Below are 24774 nucleotides of genomic sequence, written 5' to 3'. Positions count from 1 at the left end.
AGAAAGGAAAATAATGATCTTCAAGGAATATACTTTATGGAAATAATCTAAAATGCAAACACAGGCTAATACTACAAAATGTGATTCATAAAAATGAAAACTGAAAGCATCCTATATAAAGAACAATTACACAGTTACATAAATTACAGCATAGCTTCCTGATAGAATCTATGTCATAATGGTGCTTATAAGGAGAATATAATACATCTAGAATTGTGTCTTTCATTATGTTAAGTGAAAATAAGCAGGCTTCACAAATTAAATTTGTAGTATGCTTCCAGCTACAAAAAAATCACACATTTTATTAAGTAATGTAAATCCAAAAGTAATACAGCAAAAATATTAAAAGTGGACATATTTTTTTCTAATTTTCTATCTTTAAGACTTTTTGAAGAGAACACTTCATGCTTTAATGAGAGTATCTTATCTTTATAATGAATAAAACTAAAAAGAAGGAAGCCTTTAGAAATGCAGTAGTGAGAAATAGATTAACATTTCAGAAAATGTGGCAAGCTGCAAGACAAAATGTTCTGTTCCACAGTATATAAGTAGTGAAAAGTAACTGGTTGGCAGCAGTGTGTCAGTATTTCCATAGAAATGTCTGAAAAAGAGGCTGCTCTGATTACAATAGTAGATTCCAATCCAAGGCAGAATGAGCTTGTCCCTGGATTGGGGAGTGAAAGCACATAAGGTGTGAAGTATCCTTTAGGTGATACTTAATTCCCAATTTATGAGTTACCAAGAAATTTTCTAACTCTATTTTTTTTTTCCTGAGTGGGCCAACATATGAGGAAAAAGATGCCTGGTGTGACCAGCTGGCCCAATAATAGAGCCCAGTCCTTGTTCCATTGAGAATGAATTTAACTGTCAGCCTGATATTTGTATCCACACTATTTTATCAGAGTAAGAGAGACCATCCCTGGCTGGATAAATATACCTGGTCTATAGCATCATATACCTGGTCTATAATAATTTGTAGCATAACACAAGCAGGGAAAAGTTGTAAAAGTTCTTCCCACACCAGGATCATATTGACAGTAGCAGACACAGAGAGATTTTAAGTTCCTATGGTTACACACTGATCCTCTAGGGTACTGCTTTTCTGAATGATGTTCAAGGATTCTGGGAAGTTCACACTCACCAATGCTTTGTCCATCATCCCAGAACAGTTGACCTTCAGCCTTCCCATCATCATCCAAAGCAACAGTTAACCCCATAAAACATTGTCGACTATCAAAAAAAGGGGAGGGGTATTAATTTTCACTAGTTTGTAGGTTTTAAGAATGAAGAACAGCTCATGTTGAAAATATTACTTATCCAGAAATAAAAGTAGCATATTAAATATGCACATAAAGTTCTAAAAAGAGGTAAAATGTGATAAAATATGATACTTAAAAGTTAATGGAAACATTTAATGTTTAATGAAACATTTGATTTAATTTCAACTTTCAAAAACTAAATATACATACTTTATAAATATACATATTCAAGTAATTTAATGAGGTCTGAAGTCCTCAGGAAGAAACCTCAAGAAAAAAGAACTCTTCAATAGCTTTCAGGTTTCTCTAAATTACTTATTCAAGTTGCTCTAAATTACTTAGACATTCATAGCCCTCCATGATCTGCTCTATTCCTGCTTGAATTTAATTTATGTGACCCCTTCCCTTATCTATGCTCCAATTAAACTAAATGGCTTGCTATTCCCCAAATCCAATCCACTCTTTAGTTCTTTCATCCTCCCAGAATATCTTTTTCTCTTGCACTCATCCATTCAAATCCTATTCATTATTTAAGATCCAGCTCAAAGCCCTCTTTCATGTAAATCTGGGCTTTACACCACAGACTGTAAATTGACCTCTCTCCTTCAGGGTTGCTATCTCTGTTTGCAGATGCCTTTCTTGACAAAATATATTCTCCTTAATGAGTGAGTTCATATATATATATATATATATATATATATATATATATATATATATACACACACACACAGAGAGAGAGAGAGAGAGAGAGAGAGAGAAAGAAAGAAAGGAATATCTTCTTGCATTGACCAAAGTCACCCTGGAATTAGAACTACATTCCTGGGTAGCCATCACAAGGCAAGAAGCTCATTAATACTCCTATATTTTTAATTGCATGGGAAGAGAAACATGCTTCCACCCTCAGGAAAGCATTTCACCATCACACAGCATTAGAATAAAAGATCTTTCCAAGACTGCCTTTATGAACTCATTCTCCAGATCCTATTCAGAAGGCACTCAGAATCCAACCAGGAAGACCCATCTGCAATTTGATTGATTTATCCACATAGCCCTGGTAAATATGGAACAGCCTTAAGGTGCCTCACATGGCCAAGCAAGGCCATCAAATCCCACTTCTTCTTCTTACCTGTAGTAAGTGTTAATGGCAGGCTCTTGCCAAGGCAGGATGTAGCCTCCTCTGACATGAAGGTTGATGTGGTCTAGGGGAGCCTTCAGTATTACCAACTCACCTGTGGATCTGTAGGCAGATTCCTAGGAAGGATCATACAGGCAAGATATGGGAACAGATGAACTGATTAAATGAATGCATGCTCCATTACAAGTCCTTCTTTTCAAAGAAGTTAGCAACATATTGCAAACTGGGAGAGAAAACTTAATTTTTTTTCATTTTGCTTAAGACTCTGAAAACCTAGTCTTTTCTCTGTCTCTCCTGAAGGGTAACTGGTAGACATCAGTGGGATACAGAATCTCAGATTTTATCTATTTATGCTTTAATGCATCCCTTCATTTAAACAAATCTTGCAACAGCTGAAAAGGCTGGAAGTTACTGCCTTAGAAATATATGTTCAGAAGTCAGAAAAAAAGTTCTAACTACTTCTCTAGCCTGCAGAGAGCCACCCGGGTCCTCACAAATACATTTGTTCTTACCGTGCTATGGTCATACCACTGGGCTCTGGGAAAATAAGCACTGATCTCAAATGTGTTCTGAAACACAAAATGAACATGTCATTATTGAGTATTGCAATAAGGAAATAATTTTAACTTTTAAATCATTTTCTGCAGAATTAATATTAAAAATAGAATTCTATTAGGATGTCAAGAATTTGAGATTTTTTTTAAAGAAATAGACTGAGAATTTCTTTTTCAAATACACAGAAAAATAATTTTTTATAAAGAGTAAGTTGGAAAAGGGCAAAAGGTGACAAAAATTCATAATGAGAAGTTAATCGTTATTGTGAAGCTTTCATTAATGGGAATCTTGGAAAAAAAACAAAAACAAAATCTCCTTGAGACATTATAGAAATAGTGATTGTAACAAGACAAGGGGATATTGAAAATGCTTTTCCTGTGACTTTGCACTGTGTGATAAGAGGCTTCCTGATCTACAATGAAAAACTCACACTTTCCAGCACAGGGCTGATCAAGATGGCAGGTCCCAACATAAACTGACGGTCTATATCCCACGTTGTCTTGTCATCTGTAAACCTTAAATGATAAATATGAAAATTCACACACACTGTTACAGAGGGTGATTTACAAGACCTGTCCAGATCTGCAGGCCACCCACAGGCAAGGGACACAGGCTATACTCACTCATGGAAAAGGGGTCGGATGACGGTTCTGCCCTCTGTGTGAGCTTTATGCATCAGAGTGTAGAGGTAGGGCAGCAGGGTATATCTGAGCTGCAGGGCTTTCCTTGAGAAGTTCTCAAAGGTTGAATTCCAGGCCACAGGATCTTGTCTCTAAAGGGATAAGAGAGCATATCACAGATCACCAATTTTGGTAGCATCAGAAAGGGGTTATCCAGTGTGTATACTGGATATATATACTTCATTCCAGCCTACTCTTTACCCTGCCCTGCCACCTGAAAAACTAGAAAGTGTGAAAGTGTTGCTCTTTCTTTTTACACCGATCCCTAAGGACCACACCCAGGTCCAGCTTTGCTCTTGCACATGTGAAGAGAAGTAGTTCTCTATTCAGTGCTGATATGTCTCAGGTGAATCTGAATGCAACACAAATTCAATATTCTTAAAAGCAAGAGGTGCTTCTTATATTTCAGTCCTATGCAGGAACTATAAAAACTTCTTTCCTCATAGGTACTAATCCTCCAGAACATGATGAATAGTGTATTCTTAAAAATTATTGATAACTCTGGAGTTTTGAATTTTGTAGATATTCCAAGAAGAGGAGTTATTGTGCTCTGTGTGTGTGTGTGTGTGTGTGTGCTTTTTCTCGGAAAATAGTTATGATACTCTTGTGAATTAAAAAGAAGGCCTGGCTGAGGGTACAAACGCCTGCAGCATGAACGATGGCTGCCTCACCCTTGTCCCTTTGGTGTTGTGGTTCCTGGAGAAGGGGTAGAAGGCTCCCAGCTGCATCCAGCGAATACACATCTCATACTCAGCATCTCCAGAGAAGCCACAGATATCTGCTCCTGTCTGAGAAAATGAAAAAAGAATCAGAGCATGAGAGTTTTTGTGGGTTTTTTTGAAGTTGCTGACATTGGAACCTGACAAGGCATTAGTAATGACTCCAAGATGACTTACATAAGACATTCCAAAGAGACTGAACTCCATCATGCCTGCAATGAGATAATATGGCTGTGTTAGCAGAAGAGGTCCTTTTGGAAGAGAAAATGTTTGACCAATTTTTCCCTATCATTCAAGACCTTGGGCCATTCATAATGAAACTATTGAAAAAAAATGATTGTAAATTAAAACCCACAACCACAAAGAACTCAACTCTTCTTGACTTTACTGCCTGCCTACATGATAATCTATACATACCCAGTACCCCACCCCCAAAATGAGCAGAGGCCCCGGGAACAAGCCACACACCAATGATAGATTTCCCCAGCTGGTCCCACTCAGCAGTGTTGTCTCCCAGCCAGTGTCCTCCCCAGCGGCCAGAGGAGGGGAATGTGGAGCGGGTGATGACAGTCCCTCGCTGTCCAGTCACTTCCTGCACAGCTCTGGTAGGAGGGGAACAAGATTAAGTTAACTGTTGAGTTGTTCCACAGCCTGAGTTCTTTCACTCAACCTTGACTTGTGAACTGATCAGTCTTTAAAAATGTAGTTTAAAAATGTCCCTCCCATCCTAGCCAAGGTCTGACATTCAATAATGATCTCCTGTTGCTGATTTTCTGACCCTGATTACATTTTCTACAAATTTCTGCCTATGCAAACACAGCATTGGGAACGAATGTGGTAAATTTTACAAAAGACAATAGACTTTGTTTAGAAGAACTCTTTCATCCTCCCTCTCATTCTTCACTGTGTAAAACTAGTCTCATATTCTCTTTAATTTGTGCATATCAATTAGACAGAACGGGGGGGGGGTGTTGTTGTGCCACATTTGTGCATATCTAAAAAAAATTTTGATCAATTTTACTCCCCAATACCTTCTCCACCCTCCCCCTAATCTTCTTCCTATACCCTACTGGATCCCTTCTAATTTCATGAAGTACTTTTGTGTTTGATTTGTTTTTTTTCCTTCCAACTTCAATATATGAGAGAAAACACACTTTTTTCTCTCAGTCTGTTTTATTTTATTCAAAAGTATGGTCTCCAGCTCCATCCTTTTTCCTGCAATAATATAATTCTGTGTTTTTTTTTAATGGCTGAATAAAACTCTACTGTATGTATGTGTATGTATGGGTGGGTATATGTATGTGTGGAATACATGTATATAATTTATATATATATATGATATATAAAATACTTATACATAAAAATTTCTTATTCATTCATTTGCTAATGAATACGTAGGCTGATTCCATAATGTTATAATTCATGTGTAAGTCAATACAAGAAGGTTCATAAAATAAATGAAACCCTTAACCCAATCAGTACATAAAGAAGAAGAAGAAGAAAAAAAAAAGGACCAAGATTGAGGAAGCACAGCCATGGGATTCCATGCAGCTGGAGCACGAGGTAGCAGTGTTGTTCCCTTTGGAGTCAGAGAACTTCTCCCCAAAAGGAATTTGCTATCTGAAAATCATGCTGAGAATCCTAACCAACTTCACATCAGGACAGGAAGGGATACACCAGCCCCTAGAGTATGGATTTCATTTCTAAAAAAAAAAAAAAAGATCTATTAAATTAGTTCTCTATGTGGATGGAAGAGGAGGGATGGGGTGAGGGCTTGACAACTATTTGTGGATCTGTTGCTGTATCCCAGCAGCACATGGTGCCATCTTTGAAGCACATGAGGAAGGTCTCCCTGCATTCTTTTTACTGTTAGGAAACTGAAGCTCAGCTAAGTTTCAAAACTTGTTAAATATTATTTATAGAGCAAGGAGGCAAATCTGGGATCCAAATAACAATATATATGACTATAGCTTATTGGTACAATGCATTCTGTTATGCCATGCTTCAAAAAGCAGTCATTGACCGGGTTTAGTGGTTCATTCCTGTCCCAGTGACTTGGGAGGCTGAGGCAGGAGGATTGTAAATTCAAGGCCATCCTCATCAACTTAGAGAATCCCTAAGCAACTCAGCAACCCTGTCTCAAAATAAAAAGGGATGGGAATGTTGCTCAGTGGTTAGGCACTACAGGAGTTCAATTCCTGGTACCAGAAGAGAAAAGAAAGAAAGAAAAGAAGAGAAACAGCAAGCTATGTTTTCCTCATGCACAAACATACATAAAGGATCTCCAAACAGCTCTTGAAAGAAAATAAATCTTCTGTGCACATATGTAGTCAGAAAATAAAACAACTATGTGAGATAAAAAAAACAATAGAACAAAAAAGACATTATCAAGTGTACAAATACACATTTGTATGTGTATTTGAAGAAATACATTTGAAGAGACAATGGTCAAAAACATATACACTGAAAACTAAAATTATTGTTGAAAGAAATTGAAGAAGTGGAAATATATTCTATATTAATTAATCAGAAGATTTAATATTGGTAAAGAAGTAACACTTCCCTAATTGATCTGCAGGCTCAATGTAATACCTGTCTTGTAGAAATTGCCAAGCTGATCCTAAAATTCACATCAAATGCAAGGAAGCCAGAATATCCAAATAATCTTGAAAAAGAACAAAATTGGAAGATTCATACCTTGTTAAATAAGACAGCATAGTACTATTAAAAGGTAGATATAGAGATCACTGAAATAGAGTTAAGAGGCCATAAGTAATCACTTTCATTTACTGTTGGTTGATTTTTCAGAAGGTGCCAAGACGATTAAATGGGGGGGGGGGGGAATCAAACCTCTACTTCATACCATAAATCATGCAAAAAATAACTCAAAATGGGCATTCTGTGAAAAGACAATTTACAGAATGAGAGAAAATATTTGCAGACCATATATCTATCAATCACTTGTATCCAGAATATATGAAGAGTTTTTACAATCCAATCCTAAAAACAAATAACTTAAAAATAGGCAAAGAATTCAAATAGACATTTCTGCTAAAATGATACATAAATGGCCAATAGGTACATGAAACAATATTCAACAGAACTGGTAATTAGGGAAATGAAGACAAAAATTGATGTACTTTAGGTCCATTAAAATGTCTATAATAAAAAGGGTAAAAATAGCTTGTTGGTATGGATACAAGGTAACTTAAAACCCATTATAATGTCTATAATAAAAAGGGTAAAAATAACTTGTGTTGGTATGGATACAAAGTAACTTCAACCCTCATCCATTGCTGGTGAGAATGTCAAATGGTATTTTTCAAGGCCAAACTCTTTAGACAGTTCTTAGAGAGTTAATATCTCTAAGATATTAAATATACGGTTACCATACGATCTGAAAATTCTACTCCTAGATATATATTAAAGAGAAAATAAACACATTTCGATTCAAAATCTTGCAGTGAATGTTTATACATGTCTATTCATAATAGCCAAGATCTGAAAACCACTCAAATGTCTGCTGGCTGATAGACACACAAAATATGCTCTATCTTGACAGTAGAATATTATTCATCAATAAAAGGAATGGAGTACTGATACATCCTGCAACATAGATGAACCTTGAAAACATACCAGGGAAAGAAGCCAGACACAAAATTATTATGCAATTTCATTTACTTGAAATACACAGAATGGATAATGTTAACGACAGAAAGTAGCTTAGTATTGGCTGGAGCTCAGGAAGTGGGGACAGGGAGGAATGACTGTTAACAGATCAAGGTTTTTCTTTTGAAATGATGAAAATATTCTAAAATTTTATTTTAGTGTTGGATGTATAACTCTGTGAATGTACTCTGGGTTGTTTGGGCAACCAGGCGTGATCTGTTTGACACTGCTCCATTTAGCTGGCATCATGTAAGTACAAATGCAATACAAATATGAAACAACAAATACAGGAATGTAGAAAATTATCTGTGCTGCAATTGTCAAAAACACTCACTCATATGTCGGTCTGGTCTGGGACCACCCGTACAGGCTGTGTACGTCATAGTGTCGCACCCGGGAGCCATCTGGCAGGATCTGCTCACTCTCCATGCACAGGGTCTTACTGCTCAGGCCTTTGTCCCTAGATTCCAAATCTGAGGGGAAATGTTGAGTTATTTCCCAAATGACTTGTACATTCATTCTGACATTTCTCTATTTCAATCAGCACTTTTGTTACCAGTAATAGGTTCAATTTCCATTTTTTGTTTTTTGTTTTTAATGTACAAAAGCAACATCCTATGACTTAATAAAATTTGTAAAAGGTAAGAATGGGGTATGGCAGGGGAAAAGCACCCTTGGCTGTGTTCCAACTCTAACTTAGGGAATGCTGTCACCACTGGTTTTACAAGTTGACAAACTCCTTGGGTGAAAGGATTGGGTTTTCCACTAGATGGTAATGTTCTCAAGGGAATAGATCTTGTTTTGCTCAGTTTCACCAGCTTTTGCCTGTCATATACATGTGGGTGGAAGGAGAAACTGAATGAAAGAATAATTGAGTTAACGGACACGGCTCTGCATGGCAGCGACCTAGACACAAAGAAACCTGTGTCCCAGATTCTGCTTCATGAATTTCTGGTACACTGCTCTTAGGAACTCACTTCCTTTTGGGGCCTCTGTAAGATGAGAGGATTCAATCATTTGAGAAGTGTTTGATCCCAACATCATATTTCAGTTTGCACTCTGGAACTACCAAGGGGTATCTTTTATGAACTATCTGCAAACACAGACTGAAAGTTCAGGACTAGATTTTCATTTACTAATAGAGAGAGAGAGAGAGAGAGAGAGAGAGAGAGAGAGAGAGAGAGAGAGAAAAGGGGTTTATTGAAAAGTTTTTGGGGCAATTATCGAGAATACAAGTAACAATGAATGTTGGCAAGGATGTGGGGGGGAAAGGTATAGTCATACATTACTGATGGGACTGCAGATTGATGTAACCACTATGTATAGCAATGTGGAGATACCTCAGAAAACTTGGATTGGAACCATCATTTGACCCAGACATCTTACTCCTCAGTCTATACCCAAAGGACTTAAAATCAGCATACTATAGTGACATGGCCACATCAATGTTTATAGCAGCTCAATTCACAATAGGTAAGCTACGGAACCAACCTAAGTGCCCTTCAACAAATGAATGGATAAAGAAAATGTGGTATATATACACAATGGATTATTATTCAGATATAAAGAAGAATGAAATTATGGCATTTGCTGGTAAAAGGATGGAACTGGAGGCTATCATGCTAAGCAAAATAAGCCAATCCCAATAAACCAAAGGCCATATGCTCTCTCTGATATGTGGATGCTAACACATAATGGAGCGGGGGCAGAGAATAGAAATTCGCTGGATTAGACAAAGGGGATGAAGGAAAGGGAGGGGAAAGAAAGACAGTGGAATGAGTCGGACTTAACTTTCCTACATTCTTATATGAGAATACATCCAGTGTAACTTCACATCATGTACAATGACAAATAAGGGAAGTTATACTCCATGTATGTATAATATGTCCAAATATTATACATGTATATCTAAAAAGAACATTTTCTCATATATATCTAAAAAGAACAATTTTTAAAAGTTTAGCATTCAGTTCACCATTGTCAACATAATAAAACGCATTGCTTGGTTTCTTTCATACAATGTCATGTCATTATTTCTACACACACACACACACAAATTAGGCTTTACTTTGACAGTAAGAGGGAAATCTTCAGTGTTTGAACTTAGCAATAATTTGATAAAGTAATATTTTACCTACCTGGCATATAGGGTGGGTTATTAAGAACTTCACTGCGGCAGCCCCCAACAGATCCATCCACAAAGTTTGACGGCTCATTCATATCCTGAATTAAGTTAGCAAGAGAAGATTCCATCACGTCAGGTCTGTATGGCCTTCACCTAGAGGACACTAGCTGCAGAAGATGCCCGGCCTGCACTGAAGCTTTGTCTCTGTAGTGGCTCAGGGGACTCTGCTTAATCCTGGCATTGACTAAAGTGGACTTAAGAGTCCACATCTGCTTCTGTGGAGTGTTAAACTCCTTCCAGCTCACTTGGCATTTTTAAATTTATGAAGTGGTAACCTAACAGCAAAAATATTGAGACTATGCTGAATCCAGAACCTAAGGAAACAATTTGATTCATCTATACCACAGGAGAAGCACATCTTTGTTTGTCTACCCACAAATTATTCACTTTGTATCTGCATTCAGGGATCACTATGATCTCTCTCTCCTTTTTCTTAGCCAATAGCTTAGACTAATTCTGATATTCACGTGCACCAAACACAAGGAGACATATCTCACTTTCTGCAGTAGACACATTCCTGAAAAGTTGTATATGATTCAGAAACCAGTCTGGAAATAAAATCATATTTTGGCAAAAGTTGTCTACTTTATAAATAGAGAAGTTAAAGTTTTGTATGTTATGTTATCTTATATGGAACATACTAAAGGCAAAGGCAAGTATTTGGAGAACTATTCATTATTTTGAATTATGCAGCTTTCTTTCAATGGGAACAAATACTTCACAGTTATCAGAATCTCTTGTTTCTCAGAGTTATCTATATCTCTTCACTGTCTGATTTGCCTGTTTGGGTTCATTTATGCGTTCTCACCTGTCTGCTCTGTGCCTATTTACCCTGAAGGTTCAAGTGGTCAGGGAGGCCCCCAGACAGACAGTGGGCTTATAGGTTTGTCTTTTGTGAATCACAAGCTTCTTGCAGCCTGACCTAGACTTGAGCAGCTCTTCCTAACTAACCTGGTAACTGCTTAGGTTTTCAGGCCACTAGATAGAGGGGAAGGAAATCATGACATTGATAAGATTCCTATCCTTAGAAAAACATAAATAGAGGGGCCCTTGGACACATGTCCCAGAGACACCTCCAGAAGCCCTTCACTCAGGGCTTTTTAAGCTATTCCTTCAGGGTAAATGTCTCTTTGCTCATAGATTTATGCCTTGCCTGTCCCCAGTTCTGCCCTGTGTTGCAGGACAGGCTTCAGGGCTTCTAGGTCAGTTTAGCCAGCAGGAAGCGCCAGCAATAGATGGAGGGTTGAGAGTAAGAGACAAGGGCACCGCTCCCTCTCCCTCATGCCCTGGCATCTCCCGCAGTAGCACGTCTCCTCTATGGGCTCCCATTTCCTCCAGAAGACACGACCCTGGGCAGGTCCACAATAATCTCTGCTACTCCTATTCCCAGGACCTAGATTCTGTACCATCACCCTTCCTTTCATGCCTCTGATTCCAGTGCCCTGCTTCTTCTAGTCTCGGAATTGATTCCCCAAGTTTTGAATATGAACATTCTAAAGAGTAACCACTGAGGGTGCACTTACGATCGACAGTCCATCAAACTTCAAGCTCTTCGCTGGCTCTCTGGGGTTAGCATAGAGCTCGTTTATCTCTTTCTTCCACCATGCAGCTGTGCTGTTATGAAAGAAGTCAGGGAAAGCAACGTGGGCCCTGTACATCTGTAAGAGTGACATGCATTGTCATAGTGAGGTCATGCATGTCCAAGAAGGGGAATCCTGGGAACAGGAAGGGGAGATGAGCAGGCTTTTGAGCCTGTCCAGCTCAGCGTCTGATTTAACCTCAATTCTGCTGCTGGTGGTGTTGCAAAGTTTACAGTGGACACACAGTTGGGGAAAAGATGCGTTCATTCTTAATTTTCTTAGAAAAGGGTTAGATAGCTTTTAAACATAGAACTTCCTTTATGACTAGAAAATTAGTCATGGCAACTAGAAACCTGATAGTCAGCCTCTAAACAATGTAAATTTAGAGATCCATGACTCATTTGACTCATCAAATGAAATGCAGGAGGACCCCATAATCCAAGGAGAAGCAAGCTGCACAGTAGAAGGGTTAGTGGGTGCCAGGCTGACATGGGAGCAAGGGCTGAGACCAAGTCCTTTGCTCCTTTCCACTGGCTAGTGTTTGCTTTGGTATGTAGGTAATTCATTAACCTGCAAAGGGTATTTGTTCATAAGAGATACTCTTCCGAGAAAGCATTCTGGACTTTGGTTCCTTATTTTTCAAGCAACACTAGATTCAGATTGCAATCCATTAAAGGCATACATGTAAGGAACTCCCTGGTAATTTTCTTCTATACTTTTCCATTTTAGCTATTTTTTAGGTTTCTCATTTGAGGATCTCCTTCTGCAAAAAAATACCACCAGACAAGCACACTGGCATTAAAGCCATTTAACCAGAGCATAAGCTATTTATCTAACAGAATAAAACAAATAAGTATCCAGATATTTAGGGCAATGTAGACCAAAATCCATGTATGACTGTACCTTGACCTGAGTTTCATGGTCAAGGGATTCATCCACATTTACATTGGGCAGCTCTGGCCAAACCTAGAGAAAAAGAGGAAATATTGAAACCTTTAAGTCATGGCAAACAGACCATGAGGTGTTTCACATGTTAGACTTTCATGACATGCATCTTCACAAATGCTGGGCACCTTGGCCATAAATTAAATTGTAAATACAGATCAATAGATGAAATCCTGCTAGGTGAAATCCTGTTAGGCTCAGATCTTTTTGTTTCATTCCATAAGTTTTCATGTTATTTTTAACTTAATAAGTAACCCAATTCATTTTAGATGTGTCTTCTGAGTAACCATCTTTCAAATAATTACTCCATGGTCTGGTCTGCCTTTTACTTTTGTGTATAACAAAATTCCCTTTATAAAAATAAATGTTAAGGTTGACTCTAAGAATAAGATTGATTTACATTCACAGCCATAAACTCTGTCTCAATACTTCTAAGTAATACCATAACTTTTGGACACCCACAAATGTTCTTAGTGTTTAAAAAAACTTTCATATATCAACCAATTTCATCTGTAATTAGCAGGACTTTATATAAATTGATTAATTAATTCAACGAGGAAACAGTTACTGAGCACTTATTATGAGGATCTATATCTACTGAGATTATAGCAGTAAATACTGCCTGTTTTTTCCAAGAGTTCACAGAGAGTAATATATAAGTGCTACATGGTATGCTATACTCTCTCTGGAATGACACATGAAAGGGAAAACAGCAACTGAAACAGTTATGGAGTACTTCTCAAGAAGTAAGATCTGGGCTGGGGATGTGGCTCAAGCAGTAGCGTGCTCGCCTGGCATGGGTGCGGCCCGGGTTCGATCCTCAGCACCATATACAAACAAAGATGTTGTGTCTGCCAAAAACTAAAAAATAAATATTAAAAACTCTCTCTCTCTCTCTCTCAAAAAAAAAAAAAGAGGAAGTAAGATCTGAGTTCCTCTTGGCGTGCAGATATTATCTGGGGACACCGAGAAGGCTATATTCAAAGTGAGAAAGGCATGTATCCAGAACTGTAGGCAGTGGCATAGCAAAATTAAGGAACAGAGTTGGAACCTGGCAAAAGCTACTGTCATGTGGGTCAGGAAGTTCACATAAAACACTGCTGCTATAAATCAGATAAATGAGGATGAGGATTGAGGCCACAGAAAAGGAATTCAAGGGGTCAAAGAAAAAACAAGAATCTATAGGACTTGGTGATTCATTTAAATGAGAGGCTGAGTAGGCATCGTAAGTCAAAGGTGTTGTGAGTTTTGAGTTTAGGTGGCTGGGAGACACAGATTTCAGAGTCTTTCTCTCTCTACAGGATTCCTAATGTTTACTACTAAATGACTAGCTGGAATACATAAAGGGTGGGACATCAGAACATATCCAGGCAATAACATGGTATTCAATATCTAGAGGATTAGAGCTGTGACCTTGGTCTTATTAATGTGTATTAACCTAATCAGCATCAGATAGATTTCTACTCATTCATAATTTATTAATTAAACGATATATTTTTGTATGATTTATTGAGAGCACCTTTTAATCAAGACATAGTGCTGTGTATTAATTATAGCCCCTTCCCCAAGCCTCACCTTTCCCCAGACAATGTCACTGGTGTTGGGCCATTTGATGAACACGTTGTCTTCTTGTCCTCTGGTGAAGGTGAGATACTGTGTCTCATTGCCAGAAATGGCTGGGTCCTGCAGTGACAGGATTTAAGACTGCAAAGGTGAGAAAAATGTCCCTAAGGAAAGTCCTCTCCCAAACTTTGACAATTTAGTGCAGAAAAAAATGATGGACCAAAATAAAATTAGATAAATAAAAAAGCATTGATAATTTGACATATCTACTGGGAATATTACATAACCAATTAAGATGGAAGTTGCCACCGGGACCCAAAAGTAAGATAGATGACCCTTATAAAGGATGACCTCTTTCAAAGGGAGCAAGAATCTTTTACATATTATAGAAAGTAAACACCCAGAGCAATAACTAAAGAAGGGAAAAAAATCATAAAAATTGAAATATAATATGACATATGTGACTTTTCCAATAAACAGGGAAATTAATATTTTTTAAAAAGAGACCTAAGAATTAAAAGAATTTGTTAATATTTCTCCATAAAATTATTGAGAAATAAAGATGTGCTAGTGTTTGGAAAACAAATCCTGGAGATAAAGCAGTTTAATAAGATATTATCCTCAATTGGAGAGAGACAATTTATAGCATTTCCAGAGTCTAACAGCAGTGCTCCTTAAGAAATTGAACTTCTGCATTCTATTCTATGGTGCGGCCATTTGAGATGGACATTGATATTCATCAGCCCATCTCATACCTTCCCCAGTTACTCTCTGTATTACGCTGTTTCCCAATTGCCATGTAAATCAACATTATCTGAAATTACCTTCCTAATAGTTTTTTATTGGCTGTCTCCCTTTACTAGAATAAATGCCATTAATTCATTAATTTAAAACACACGCACTCTTTAGAAAACAGTGATTTTCAAGTAGCCAATGTTTCGTAAATACTTAAATTTTAAAATGAACAAGAATCATGCTCTGATTTCTGGAAGCTAGAAGGAGGAAATCCTTTGTGGGTAGTTACTTCTGTATTTACCAAGATATAACTTCCAATGTAAAATAATAAGTTGGCATTCTGGATCTTACCTCCGTTTTTTGTGGGCTTAATAAAAGAGAAATGGGTCCCCTAAGACTCATGGTTGCTGAATGATGATACAGTATAAGAGATTTTTTAACCCCCTGCAGTTTCCTAAAAATGAGACTGAGCTATAGCTATTCATCCTGAAGCCTGAAATGGTGAGACCCTTTTATTCTTTCCTACATTCAGTGTTTCTGCCTACAGTTGTCCTAACTCTCTCCCCAAAAAAGTACTGATTAATTAAATCCTAGTGGCATTCAGCAATGAAAAAATAATAAATATGACGAAGTATCATCTCTTACAATGCATTTTTTTTTACCTATTCTTTCCTTCTTTATTGGCTTTTCAAAACTTTTAAAAGATAATAAATAAAGACTCACAGGAAGAGGCCAAGATGTGTGGGGGGGTTTCTTTTACCTTTTTCCCAGTTCTTCCCAGGGGTTTAATTTTTGAATCGTGAACACAGAAACAAAAAGAAGCATGCAATCTGCCTTCACACCTACCAGAATGAGAATAAATCTGGTGCCATTCTTCTTCATTTGCTCTATCAGGACACCGAGGTTTTGAAAGCTAGGGCTGAGGGTGAAGTCCAGCTTCCGGTCCATGTAATCGATGTCCACATGCTGGACGTCCTACAAGAAGGAGCAGATACTGAGGCTCCTGCAGCGGTAGCTGCAGGGCACACTAACTGCTCTTCCAGGCTCCAGACCCTGCTGCTTGCTCCCCCAGCCCCGGCCCTCATCATTTCCCATCTCAATACCCTCTACACTGACTTTGCAATTATGTTGATTGACCTTGCTTTCTGATTCCCGCTCACAATTCACCTGTCCCCACTTTCTTCTTCTGTGCCCCCAACAGGAACTTGCTTTCCTTTCCTTCCCTCAATTTATGTCTTACCCACTCTTCAAATCTCAAATTTGGTGAGCCTATCATACAAAAAGCCAGTGGAAGTGTTCAAGAAAGTGAGACTTCCCTAATAAACAAAAAAAGGTTGCATATCTAAGTTTCTTTTGTTCCTACAGTAAACCTTATCAAATTAAATCAACTTAGAATACATATTTTACTTTAAAATATATATATATATCAGCACGTGTCTACTATATTATAAATAGAATATCTATATATTCAAGAAAGATTTAACATTCTCTAATATTTATTTATTGGTTGTCTCCCTTCACTGAAATAAATGTCTTTTATTCACTAATTTAATGTGTATTATATACATATAATTTATATACAATATACATATATATTATATATGACTTATATAATATATTGTATATAATTTTAAAGACATATAATTCATAGGATTTATATATATATAAATAGCATGATTGCTTTGGTGAGGCAGATCTATGAACTTTTTCATCTTGTGATTTTTCTATATTTTAAAATTTCTGTTTAATAAGTTTATAATAAAAGTTAAGCATGGACATGTGTCAATTTTTTTAAAAAATTTTTTTGTGGTTGTAGATGGACAGAATGCCTTTATTCTATTTGTTAATTTTTATGTGGTGCTGAGGATCGAACCCAGTGCCTCATGTACACTAGGCAAGTGCTTTGCTACTGAGCTATAGCCCCAGCCCTCAAATTATTATTGATGGGAATATCATTGCACTTTATTCTCATCTTCCAGTTGTTAATTGCCTTTAAAAATCTCCGAGGTGAACTGAAAGCCAATAAAGACAATGAGTGGTAGAAAACTAATCAGTAGAGAAGGAGTGCACTGTTTGTGGAATCCAGTTGACCACACTTCTCAGGGCTTTCCTGGGGAACTAGGTAGGTACTTAGGATATGTGTGTGTGTTTTAAAGAAAGCAAAGGGTTCATTTTAATCACTTCCTTGCCTATTGCCACTTCATATCCATTTCACACAGACCCCCGCTTCTAAGACTGCCTTGGCCACTACATGATGTTCCAGCGAGTCAGTGGGTGCCAATACCCTCCACTCATTCCACCAGTGGCCAAAGGATCCATGCAACTCTTAGTTTTGAACCTCGACTCAAAAGGGCAGCAGGCAAAGACTTTAAAAAACAATGTATTCACACAGAACTAGCTCCACAGCTACAGGATTTATGCTGAAGTAGCCACAGTAATAATTTCAATGAAGCTGTTTTCAATAGACAATTAATCACAGAATCCCATAGCTAAACCCAGAGGTTGAGGGAGGGTTTCATACATAGGGGATCTGGGCTGCCACCATTGCATCATGCAGACTGGCGATTTCAGAATCATTCTGGTATCCATAGCGACTCAGCTGGAATCCCAGAGCCCAATATGGAGTCATTGCTGGCCGACCAATCAACTAGAATAGAAGAATGCTAATTACCCTGATAAGATCATTACACATTGTATACATATACCAAATTATCATACCATACCCCATAAATGTATGCAAATGTTATGTCAATTAAAAAATAAAAAATAGATCCAAGTAACTTTGTAAGGAAGAAAAGATAGTTGACTTTTGTTTGAAATAATTTGAAAATTTCTACTGACTACTGTCTGACCTGAGGCCTTCCTCAAAAAAAAAAAAAAATAGGGAAATCAAATAAATGTAGAACAACCCTAGAGATGAAGAATGCTAGAAATATTGTAATTAACATTTCCCTATATTCTATTACACTGTGAAACCTGAGAATGTGGTGGTTATTACTGATCTGAGATTCTTAAGATAGGCTATTTAGCAAGCAATTGAGAGACCTGTAATATTAATATGCATTTAGCATCCATATTAGTAAAATCTGACTTACACCCCAGGGTAAAAAGAAAAAGACTGACCCATCTCAGTACTGAAAACATGGTAACAATACCCAATAAATATTTAGTGATATATCAATGGATAGAATGGCTTCCAACCTCAGTGTATTGCTGAGTTACCAGTTCGGGGGTTGGCCCCAAAACTAAATAAAAGTCCAAAATCCCTCCTACAGTGCGGTATGTCAGGGCAGGAGTGGGCTGCAGAGTCATATCTGTAAAAATTTTAAAATAAAGAGACAGATGAGGAGCTTGTAAGACACCCAGAGAGAGAGAGATGCTCTAAAATGTGCTGTCTTCACTCTCCTTCCTTCATGCCTATCTCCTCTAGAATGTCCTCCCTTGTCCAGTGGAGTCAGAGATGGGCCTGCAGTACCCCAAACTGCATCTACCCCATTATATGACACTCAACAGTTTATATCACCTGCAATAAGGAACTGAAGTGTCACAGCAAAATAAGGGACCACAGTTAGTCAAATGGTACAATTAATGCCTATTCTGGAACAATTTTTAAGTATTGAATAAGTGAACAAATGAATGGAAGGTCAGTTTGTCCATGCCATTTTCCTTGCCCCTTAACTTATTCGTTTCTAGTAATCTCCCAGATGACAATGGAGTGGTCAGGTTGTTTGTGGTGGTGCCCGGGGAGCATGCCCCTGTCTTACCCATGGCATTGCTGTTCAACAGGAGCACTCCATGGGCATTCCCATCTTCTTCCAAGGCCATATAGTAGGGGTGAACACCATAGGAATTTTTCTTGTACTGGTAATTGAAAGTCATGAGAGTAATAGAAAGATAAAAATCCAATAGTTTCCAGATCATAATCCAAACAGCAAACTCATATTCCATGTAAAAGATTTGATACAGCGTTATATCCTTTGTACAACCTTCTTTGACCTTCCTTTCCACCCCAACCTAAAACCTATGTCCTCCCCCTCTCTGTCACCTTTATTGAATATTACATAATTCTTTTTTTTTCCTTGTGGTACTGGGGATTAAACCCAAGGCCTTGCATATGCTGAGCAAGTGCTCTGTCACTGTGCTACCTCGCCAGTCTCTTATATTTTTACTTTTGAGATGGGTCTCACTAAGTTTCCTAAACTGGCCTTGAACTTGTGACCCACCTTCCTCAGCCTTCCAAGTAAATATGCACCAACATGTGTGGCTTATTATTACACAATTCTATCACAGCACTCACTACACTGTGCTATCATTATTTCTACACCAATCTGTCTGTCTATAAACTTTTGAAGGGCAAAGACAGCATCTTATTAAATTTACAGATAAGCATCTAGCAATGTGCTCAAACATTGAATATATTAAATAAAAGTTTGTGAAATAAAATTTGTAATCCATGGGAGACGGGTGGAAAAATATATGTTATGAGTTTGTTTGTTTTACAGATAAAAGAGCATGACCTGTGGCCTCTTGTAACCTTACAACCAAGAGCTAGAAAGATGAGGCTGATAAATGGAACCTCATTTACTGGCCTAAGAATTAAAAGTAAATTTGCCAAAGGAGAAACTGCTAATTTCATTTTTCTCCTTACCGCTGGTGGCTCATCCCGAGCAAATATTCCCCAGGTTGTCCAGTTCATGTTTCTTCTGAAAGTCATGTGCTCAGTTTCCCCAAAACCATAGATGTACTGAGAAGGGAGGCGAGTAGAAATGGAAAGGAACATGTCGTTGAAGGTGAAGCCCGGGAGTTGAGAATCCCAACTGCAACACAAAGGCAGACCTCTAAGCTGAGCTGCAGATCTCAGGCAGAGCAAATGGGATGCCTAGATGATTCAGAAGCCTCTTGAATCATTGCACATCAAGATCCAGGTTCAAATGTTATAAAAGGACCAGGTCATAACAATAGCCATGACTCAGTACCAAGGTTCCATATTTGCATTTTAATTCTGTGCTTTGCAAGACTGAGAGCTCCTTCTCAGAACTATGGGCTCATTGAGGGCAAGTACCAGGTCTCATTCATCTCTTTATGTCCAGTTCTCAGTGCCCGGCATTCCAGCAAATGTGAATAAATGAATGAGATCTAAAAAGTACTTTTGGATAGAAAAAAATTGACACTCTTGGAATAACTTCTCTAGATTGACCAGAGAACTCACTGAAGATGAAAACAGAGAAAATCAGATACATAGTCAAAGACAGCAGAAGCCACACATAGGAAAAAACACAAATGCACATACAAGTGACAACCTTTGCTGGGATGGGGGGGCCTCACCCTGGGCAAAGCCTGGACCTCAAGCATCAGGATAAGTGATGAGAGATGACAATCCACAATTCTTTTCACACTTAATATCATAAAAATGCTTGAAGTCTGTGGTGTCTATAGAACCAAAGATGATATAAGTCCATTTCTCCATACCCACCTCTTTCCTCTCTCCTGCCTCTTCAATTATTATTTCTTAATGAAGCATAATACAGAACAGACATATCTGAGGTTATTTGTTATACTTATTTAAGTTTTCTGTTCTACTTAACAAGAGTAACAAATAGGAAAGATATCTCTTTCTTTGAATTCGAATAACACTTGTGGCTTTTTAAATCTAAGGTTGATTAATCTTTCTGAGTTAATGACTAACATAAAAATAAATTCCCTAATGAAGTAAGAGGAAATTGACATACTCTTTAACAAATACACACACACATCATGAAGAGTCTCTGAGACTAATTTTTTACTTGCCTTAATTAGCAACACCATAATTACCATCAGACACTCTGATTAAAGCCAATAAATAGCACTTACATCACAGTTTGGGAACTTTTGCGTCGAATCTGGATTCCAGGGGGATTGTTCTGAACCCTGACTTCATACAGGCAGTTTTCAGGGGAGACAAGCGGTGAACGTGGTGTGTTCAGAGGTACCGGGACCTCGTACCTTTTATTAGTGGGATCATAGATCTGGCAAGGAGAGAAAAATAAAAAACTCTTCCTGATGGAGTCTGAGACCTGATGTTTGCCCACAGAATTCATTTCCAATGTTGTTTGTTTGTTTTTGACCAGTTTGAACCACATCAGGAGGCACTGAATATCCCAAGCAAGCAGATGTGAGGCCTCCTTATCTACTGTGGCAGATTCTGAGCTTCCAAAATGCCTCAATAATACCCACTCGAGAGAACTTGTAATCTAAGATTATAGAATCTTGTGGGTAGAGTGTGTATATGTACTTAGGATGTGTGCTATATGAACATACATGTGCATGTAACTTCAAGACTGTATGTGAGTGATTGCATGTGTGTGCTGGGAACTAGACCTCTTTACTACTTGAGCTTCCAGATGCTGCATGCCTTCCCAATCCTTCAGGTTTCTCCTTTGTACCCTCTACTCATCCCTACTCATCTAACAGGATTGGTGTGAGGAAACAAAACAAGAGGACTGCAGCATGCATGCAAGACAGGGTCCATCACCACCATGGCGACCACCCCTCCTCATGCTGCTGTTAGCCCACAGCCTGGACTTCAGTAAAGCTTTTCCTAAAGCCCTACTTTTCAAAACTCTGTTTCTTAAACCAAAAACAGCGGCATTGCCTGGGAGCTTGCTAGGAATTCAGACTCAGCCTCTGTCCCAGATCTGCTGGTCAGAACCTTCAGATTCACAGGATGCCCTCAGTGATGGAGGACACACTCAAGTGAGAGGAGCAATGTCAAGGGCAGAGCTGCTCAAGCCTGTGTCCACCAGCCATGTGTGGCTTTTGCGCACCAGAAATGCATGAGTCTAAATCAAGATTCACCACAAGTGCAAACACATACCAGATTTTGATGACTTAATTAAAATGTTGTGAAATATCTCTCCATAATAAAACTTGGATTTCAAAATGAACTGATATATATTTTAGAACATTGGTTAAATAAAATAGCTAATTTACTTGTATGAGTGTGTGTGTGTGTTTCAAACAGTTTTTAAAAAATACCCCTACTAGAAAACAAACTTGGTTCTCATTGTATTTCTGGTAAGTAAAGGACAAGAGTGGGTCTCAAAGTGTGGCCCTTTTACCTGAAGCATCAGTCAGCATTGCTGGAGAACTTAGAAATGCAAATGCTCAGGCTGGGCCAGCCCAGAATGCTGAACTGGAAACCTAGGGTGAGGCTGAGCAGCCTGGGTTTTAACATCTTCAGGTGATTCTGATGCGTGTTAAAGTCTGAGAGCCACTATTAAAGAAATATCTAGAAATTCTGGAAGCCAGTTGGTGCCTCTCATATGTATTAACCACACAGTAAATTCATGTTTTCAGGGCTAAGAATTTTTTGAGAATATTTATGATCTAGAGAATTCATTATTCTAGGAAATTCACAAGCCTGATGGATCTAAGGTCACACCCTGCCTCTGTTATTTACTTCTGACCTTTATCTCTCTAAGGCCTTCTCAGCTCTTGCATCATGAACAGAGAGATTTGGATGAAAAGTCTTTTCATGACTTTCATCTACACACACCTGTAGGTTAAGAACTCACCTTGAAAACCAGGATTGTCACCATGGGAATTACCTTTATCTGCAGCATGCTCTCTGTATGGTAGGTCACACTCAGTCTGAGGAGGCTGATCTTTTCAGAGAGACGATTAGAAACAGTGGCTGCTGCTGGTGATGGTGGAGATGCCGCTGCCCGGGTAGATGCAGGGACCGCCAGGAGGGTAAGGTCGGTGGTGATGCCCGTGGGCAGGTACTGAATGTTACTGGCAGCATAGTTAGGGATGGTGTCATAGTAACAGGTGGGCACACCAGGAGTAGCTGTGGGCTACAACAACAGGAGACGCTCTTGGTCAGCCTCAGACACCATACTCTGAGACTCTAATTACTAAAGAAGCTGGTTAGCACAGACCAAGTCTCAGACTGCTTTGCCCTTTCTTATCTGATGAATCAGGAGCCCCCCAAAGATAATCCCCAAGCCCTGGTACTATGAATGTGACTAGTTGGAAGCAGGGTCTTTGTGCATGATCCAAGTTCAGAAGAGGTCATTAGGATAGGTTCCCATTCAATATGACTGGTGATCAGGAGGGGAAATTTAGACACAGGTGTGAACATGAGGTCAGAGATTGAGTGAAGCATGTGCAATCTAGGAAATGCCAAATATTGCCAGCCTGACACCAGAAGCAAGGCGTAAATCATGGAACAGAACCGACATCACATCCCACAGAAGGAGCCAACCCTGCTAACGTCTTGATCTCAGACTTCTAGAGTCCAGAACTAGGAGGAAATAAGTATGTATTGTTCTAAGTCAATCAGTTTGCGTGAATTTGTTAAAGCAGCCCTACTCAATGAACACAGGTACACTCATTTCTCACACACACACACACACACGCCCCAGCCTTCTATAATGAGTGAATCCTTCAAGAACAGCAGGAAGCCCAGTCTGGAGCCTGGAACCCTGAGGCAGGGTCTGCTCCCAGTGTCCTTACTGCCCTAAATCCCATCTTGAGGAATCCTTAACTCTCTCAGGCTTTCATTCTCTCCATTGTTCATATGAAAGGACCCACCTTCCCTTAACCCTTCTTCTTTGGGTTCTCTAATAGAAGAAAAATAAATTCACTTAAAATACCCAGTGAATGATACAAACCCACTGGACACTATCATATAAAATGGGGTTTTGAATGACATGGCTGGGGAAACAATCAGAATAGCCATGAATCTCTTCTGATTCTGGATATCTGAGGAAAATACGTATCCTGAAGAGTTGACAGATGCATATGGGCACGCTGTCATGGTACTCTTCAGGCCATAAACTTTTAAAGTGTTTTCTTGGTGCTTAATGACTTGTGGGGCAATTTCTCTAAGTTCCTGGTCAACATGGGAGCTTGCCTTTGCTCAATACCTCCCAAAGGCATCCCCGCTGTCTGCAACTCTCCTCAGAGGCAGTAGGATCCTCAGGATAGCAGTTGAACTTCTCCAGATCATTGACTACAAGATCCCACTGTATAGAGAATTCTTGTCCCAGAACCAGTCCCTTGAGATCAGTGATGGTCACCACCTGGGGAAGACAAAGAAGACTCCAGTGACAAATGAGATGAGGTAGAATTATGTGGACAAAGTTAGGGATGGTGTCATAGTAACAGGTGGGCACATCAGGAGTAGCTGTGTAAATACTCTCCAGTACTAGGCTAATGTGTGCAAAGTGATTCCCTGGGTCTTATCCGGGCTCAGCCTGTCTAGTTCTAAATGTCTAGAAAAGAGTTGTCTCCTTTCTTAGGGTTCCAACTCTCATATCTTCTTCAGACCCTAATGTAAGTGAAGTGGTAGGGTTTGGATTTGCATGCAAAAGTTTCCCCTGCACTCTGCCTGTGATGCGGTGGCTGTCTCAAGCCAGTGTCCTATCTGACTGCCCAAAGTCAAAAAAACAAAAAGGGACTATTCTTCAGAATCTCAGAACAGGGCTTTCAGCAAAGACCTATGAGATGGAACAATCTCTCACCTTTGTTGAAGCACTGTAGACAACACTTGAAATGGAGGTGGCGACATTATTTAAAGACACAATAAAATTACTTGGCTCTTTGTCCATTCCCAAGATTCTGATATCTGTAAACATGAGGTTGTCCGGGTCCACATAACCATTATGTATAATCTTTGCCTGTAGACGGTTCTGGAGGGGAAAAGCCAGTTTGGAGTAAGTGTGTCACATTCAATATCTCTCTGGGATCTTATGTGTTTCCCTTTT

General features: G+C 38.7%; 1 protein-coding gene across 1 annotated transcript in view; it reads right to left on the bottom strand.

The window, feature by feature from the left end:
* Nucleotides 1-24774, bottom strand: part of Mgam2 (maltase-glucoamylase 2 (putative)) — an 81783-nt gene that overhangs the window by 15506 nt on the left and 41503 nt on the right. The window contains exons 23-44 of the mRNA XM_046434138.2: nucleotides 24532-24699; nucleotides 23935-24090; nucleotides 22612-22860; nucleotides 20876-21030; nucleotides 19674-19842; nucleotides 18790-18886; nucleotides 18227-18339; nucleotides 17547-17672; nucleotides 15872-16000; nucleotides 14303-14410; nucleotides 12686-12748; nucleotides 11726-11860; nucleotides 10156-10240; nucleotides 8352-8490; nucleotides 4817-4950; nucleotides 4526-4560; nucleotides 4301-4417; nucleotides 3573-3721; nucleotides 3380-3464; nucleotides 2907-2963; nucleotides 2386-2510; nucleotides 1142-1230 (exon numbers count right to left, since the gene is read on the bottom strand). Coding sequence (XP_046290094.1) covers nucleotides 1142-1230; nucleotides 2386-2510; nucleotides 2907-2963; nucleotides 3380-3464; nucleotides 3573-3721; nucleotides 4301-4417; nucleotides 4526-4560; nucleotides 4817-4950; nucleotides 8352-8490; nucleotides 10156-10240; nucleotides 11726-11860; nucleotides 12686-12748; nucleotides 14303-14410; nucleotides 15872-16000; nucleotides 17547-17672; nucleotides 18227-18339; nucleotides 18790-18886; nucleotides 19674-19842; nucleotides 20876-21030; nucleotides 22612-22860; nucleotides 23935-24090; nucleotides 24532-24699 — 2683 coding nt within the window. The remainder of the gene's footprint in view (nucleotides 1-1141; nucleotides 1231-2385; nucleotides 2511-2906; nucleotides 2964-3379; nucleotides 3465-3572; nucleotides 3722-4300; nucleotides 4418-4525; nucleotides 4561-4816; nucleotides 4951-8351; nucleotides 8491-10155; nucleotides 10241-11725; nucleotides 11861-12685; nucleotides 12749-14302; nucleotides 14411-15871; nucleotides 16001-17546; nucleotides 17673-18226; nucleotides 18340-18789; nucleotides 18887-19673; nucleotides 19843-20875; nucleotides 21031-22611; nucleotides 22861-23934; nucleotides 24091-24531; nucleotides 24700-24774) is intronic.

This window comes from Marmota monax, unplaced genomic scaffold (genome assembly GCF_021218885.2).
Source record: "Marmota monax isolate L192 unplaced genomic scaffold, Marmota_monax_Labrador192_F-V1.1 WCK01_AAM20220418_F8-fsc00122, whole genome shotgun sequence".
Lineage (NCBI taxonomy): Eukaryota > Metazoa > Chordata > Mammalia > Rodentia > Sciuridae > Marmota > Marmota monax.
Note: the sequence above shows the minus strand (reverse complement) of the source record. Positions and strands in the feature narration are given on the sequence as shown.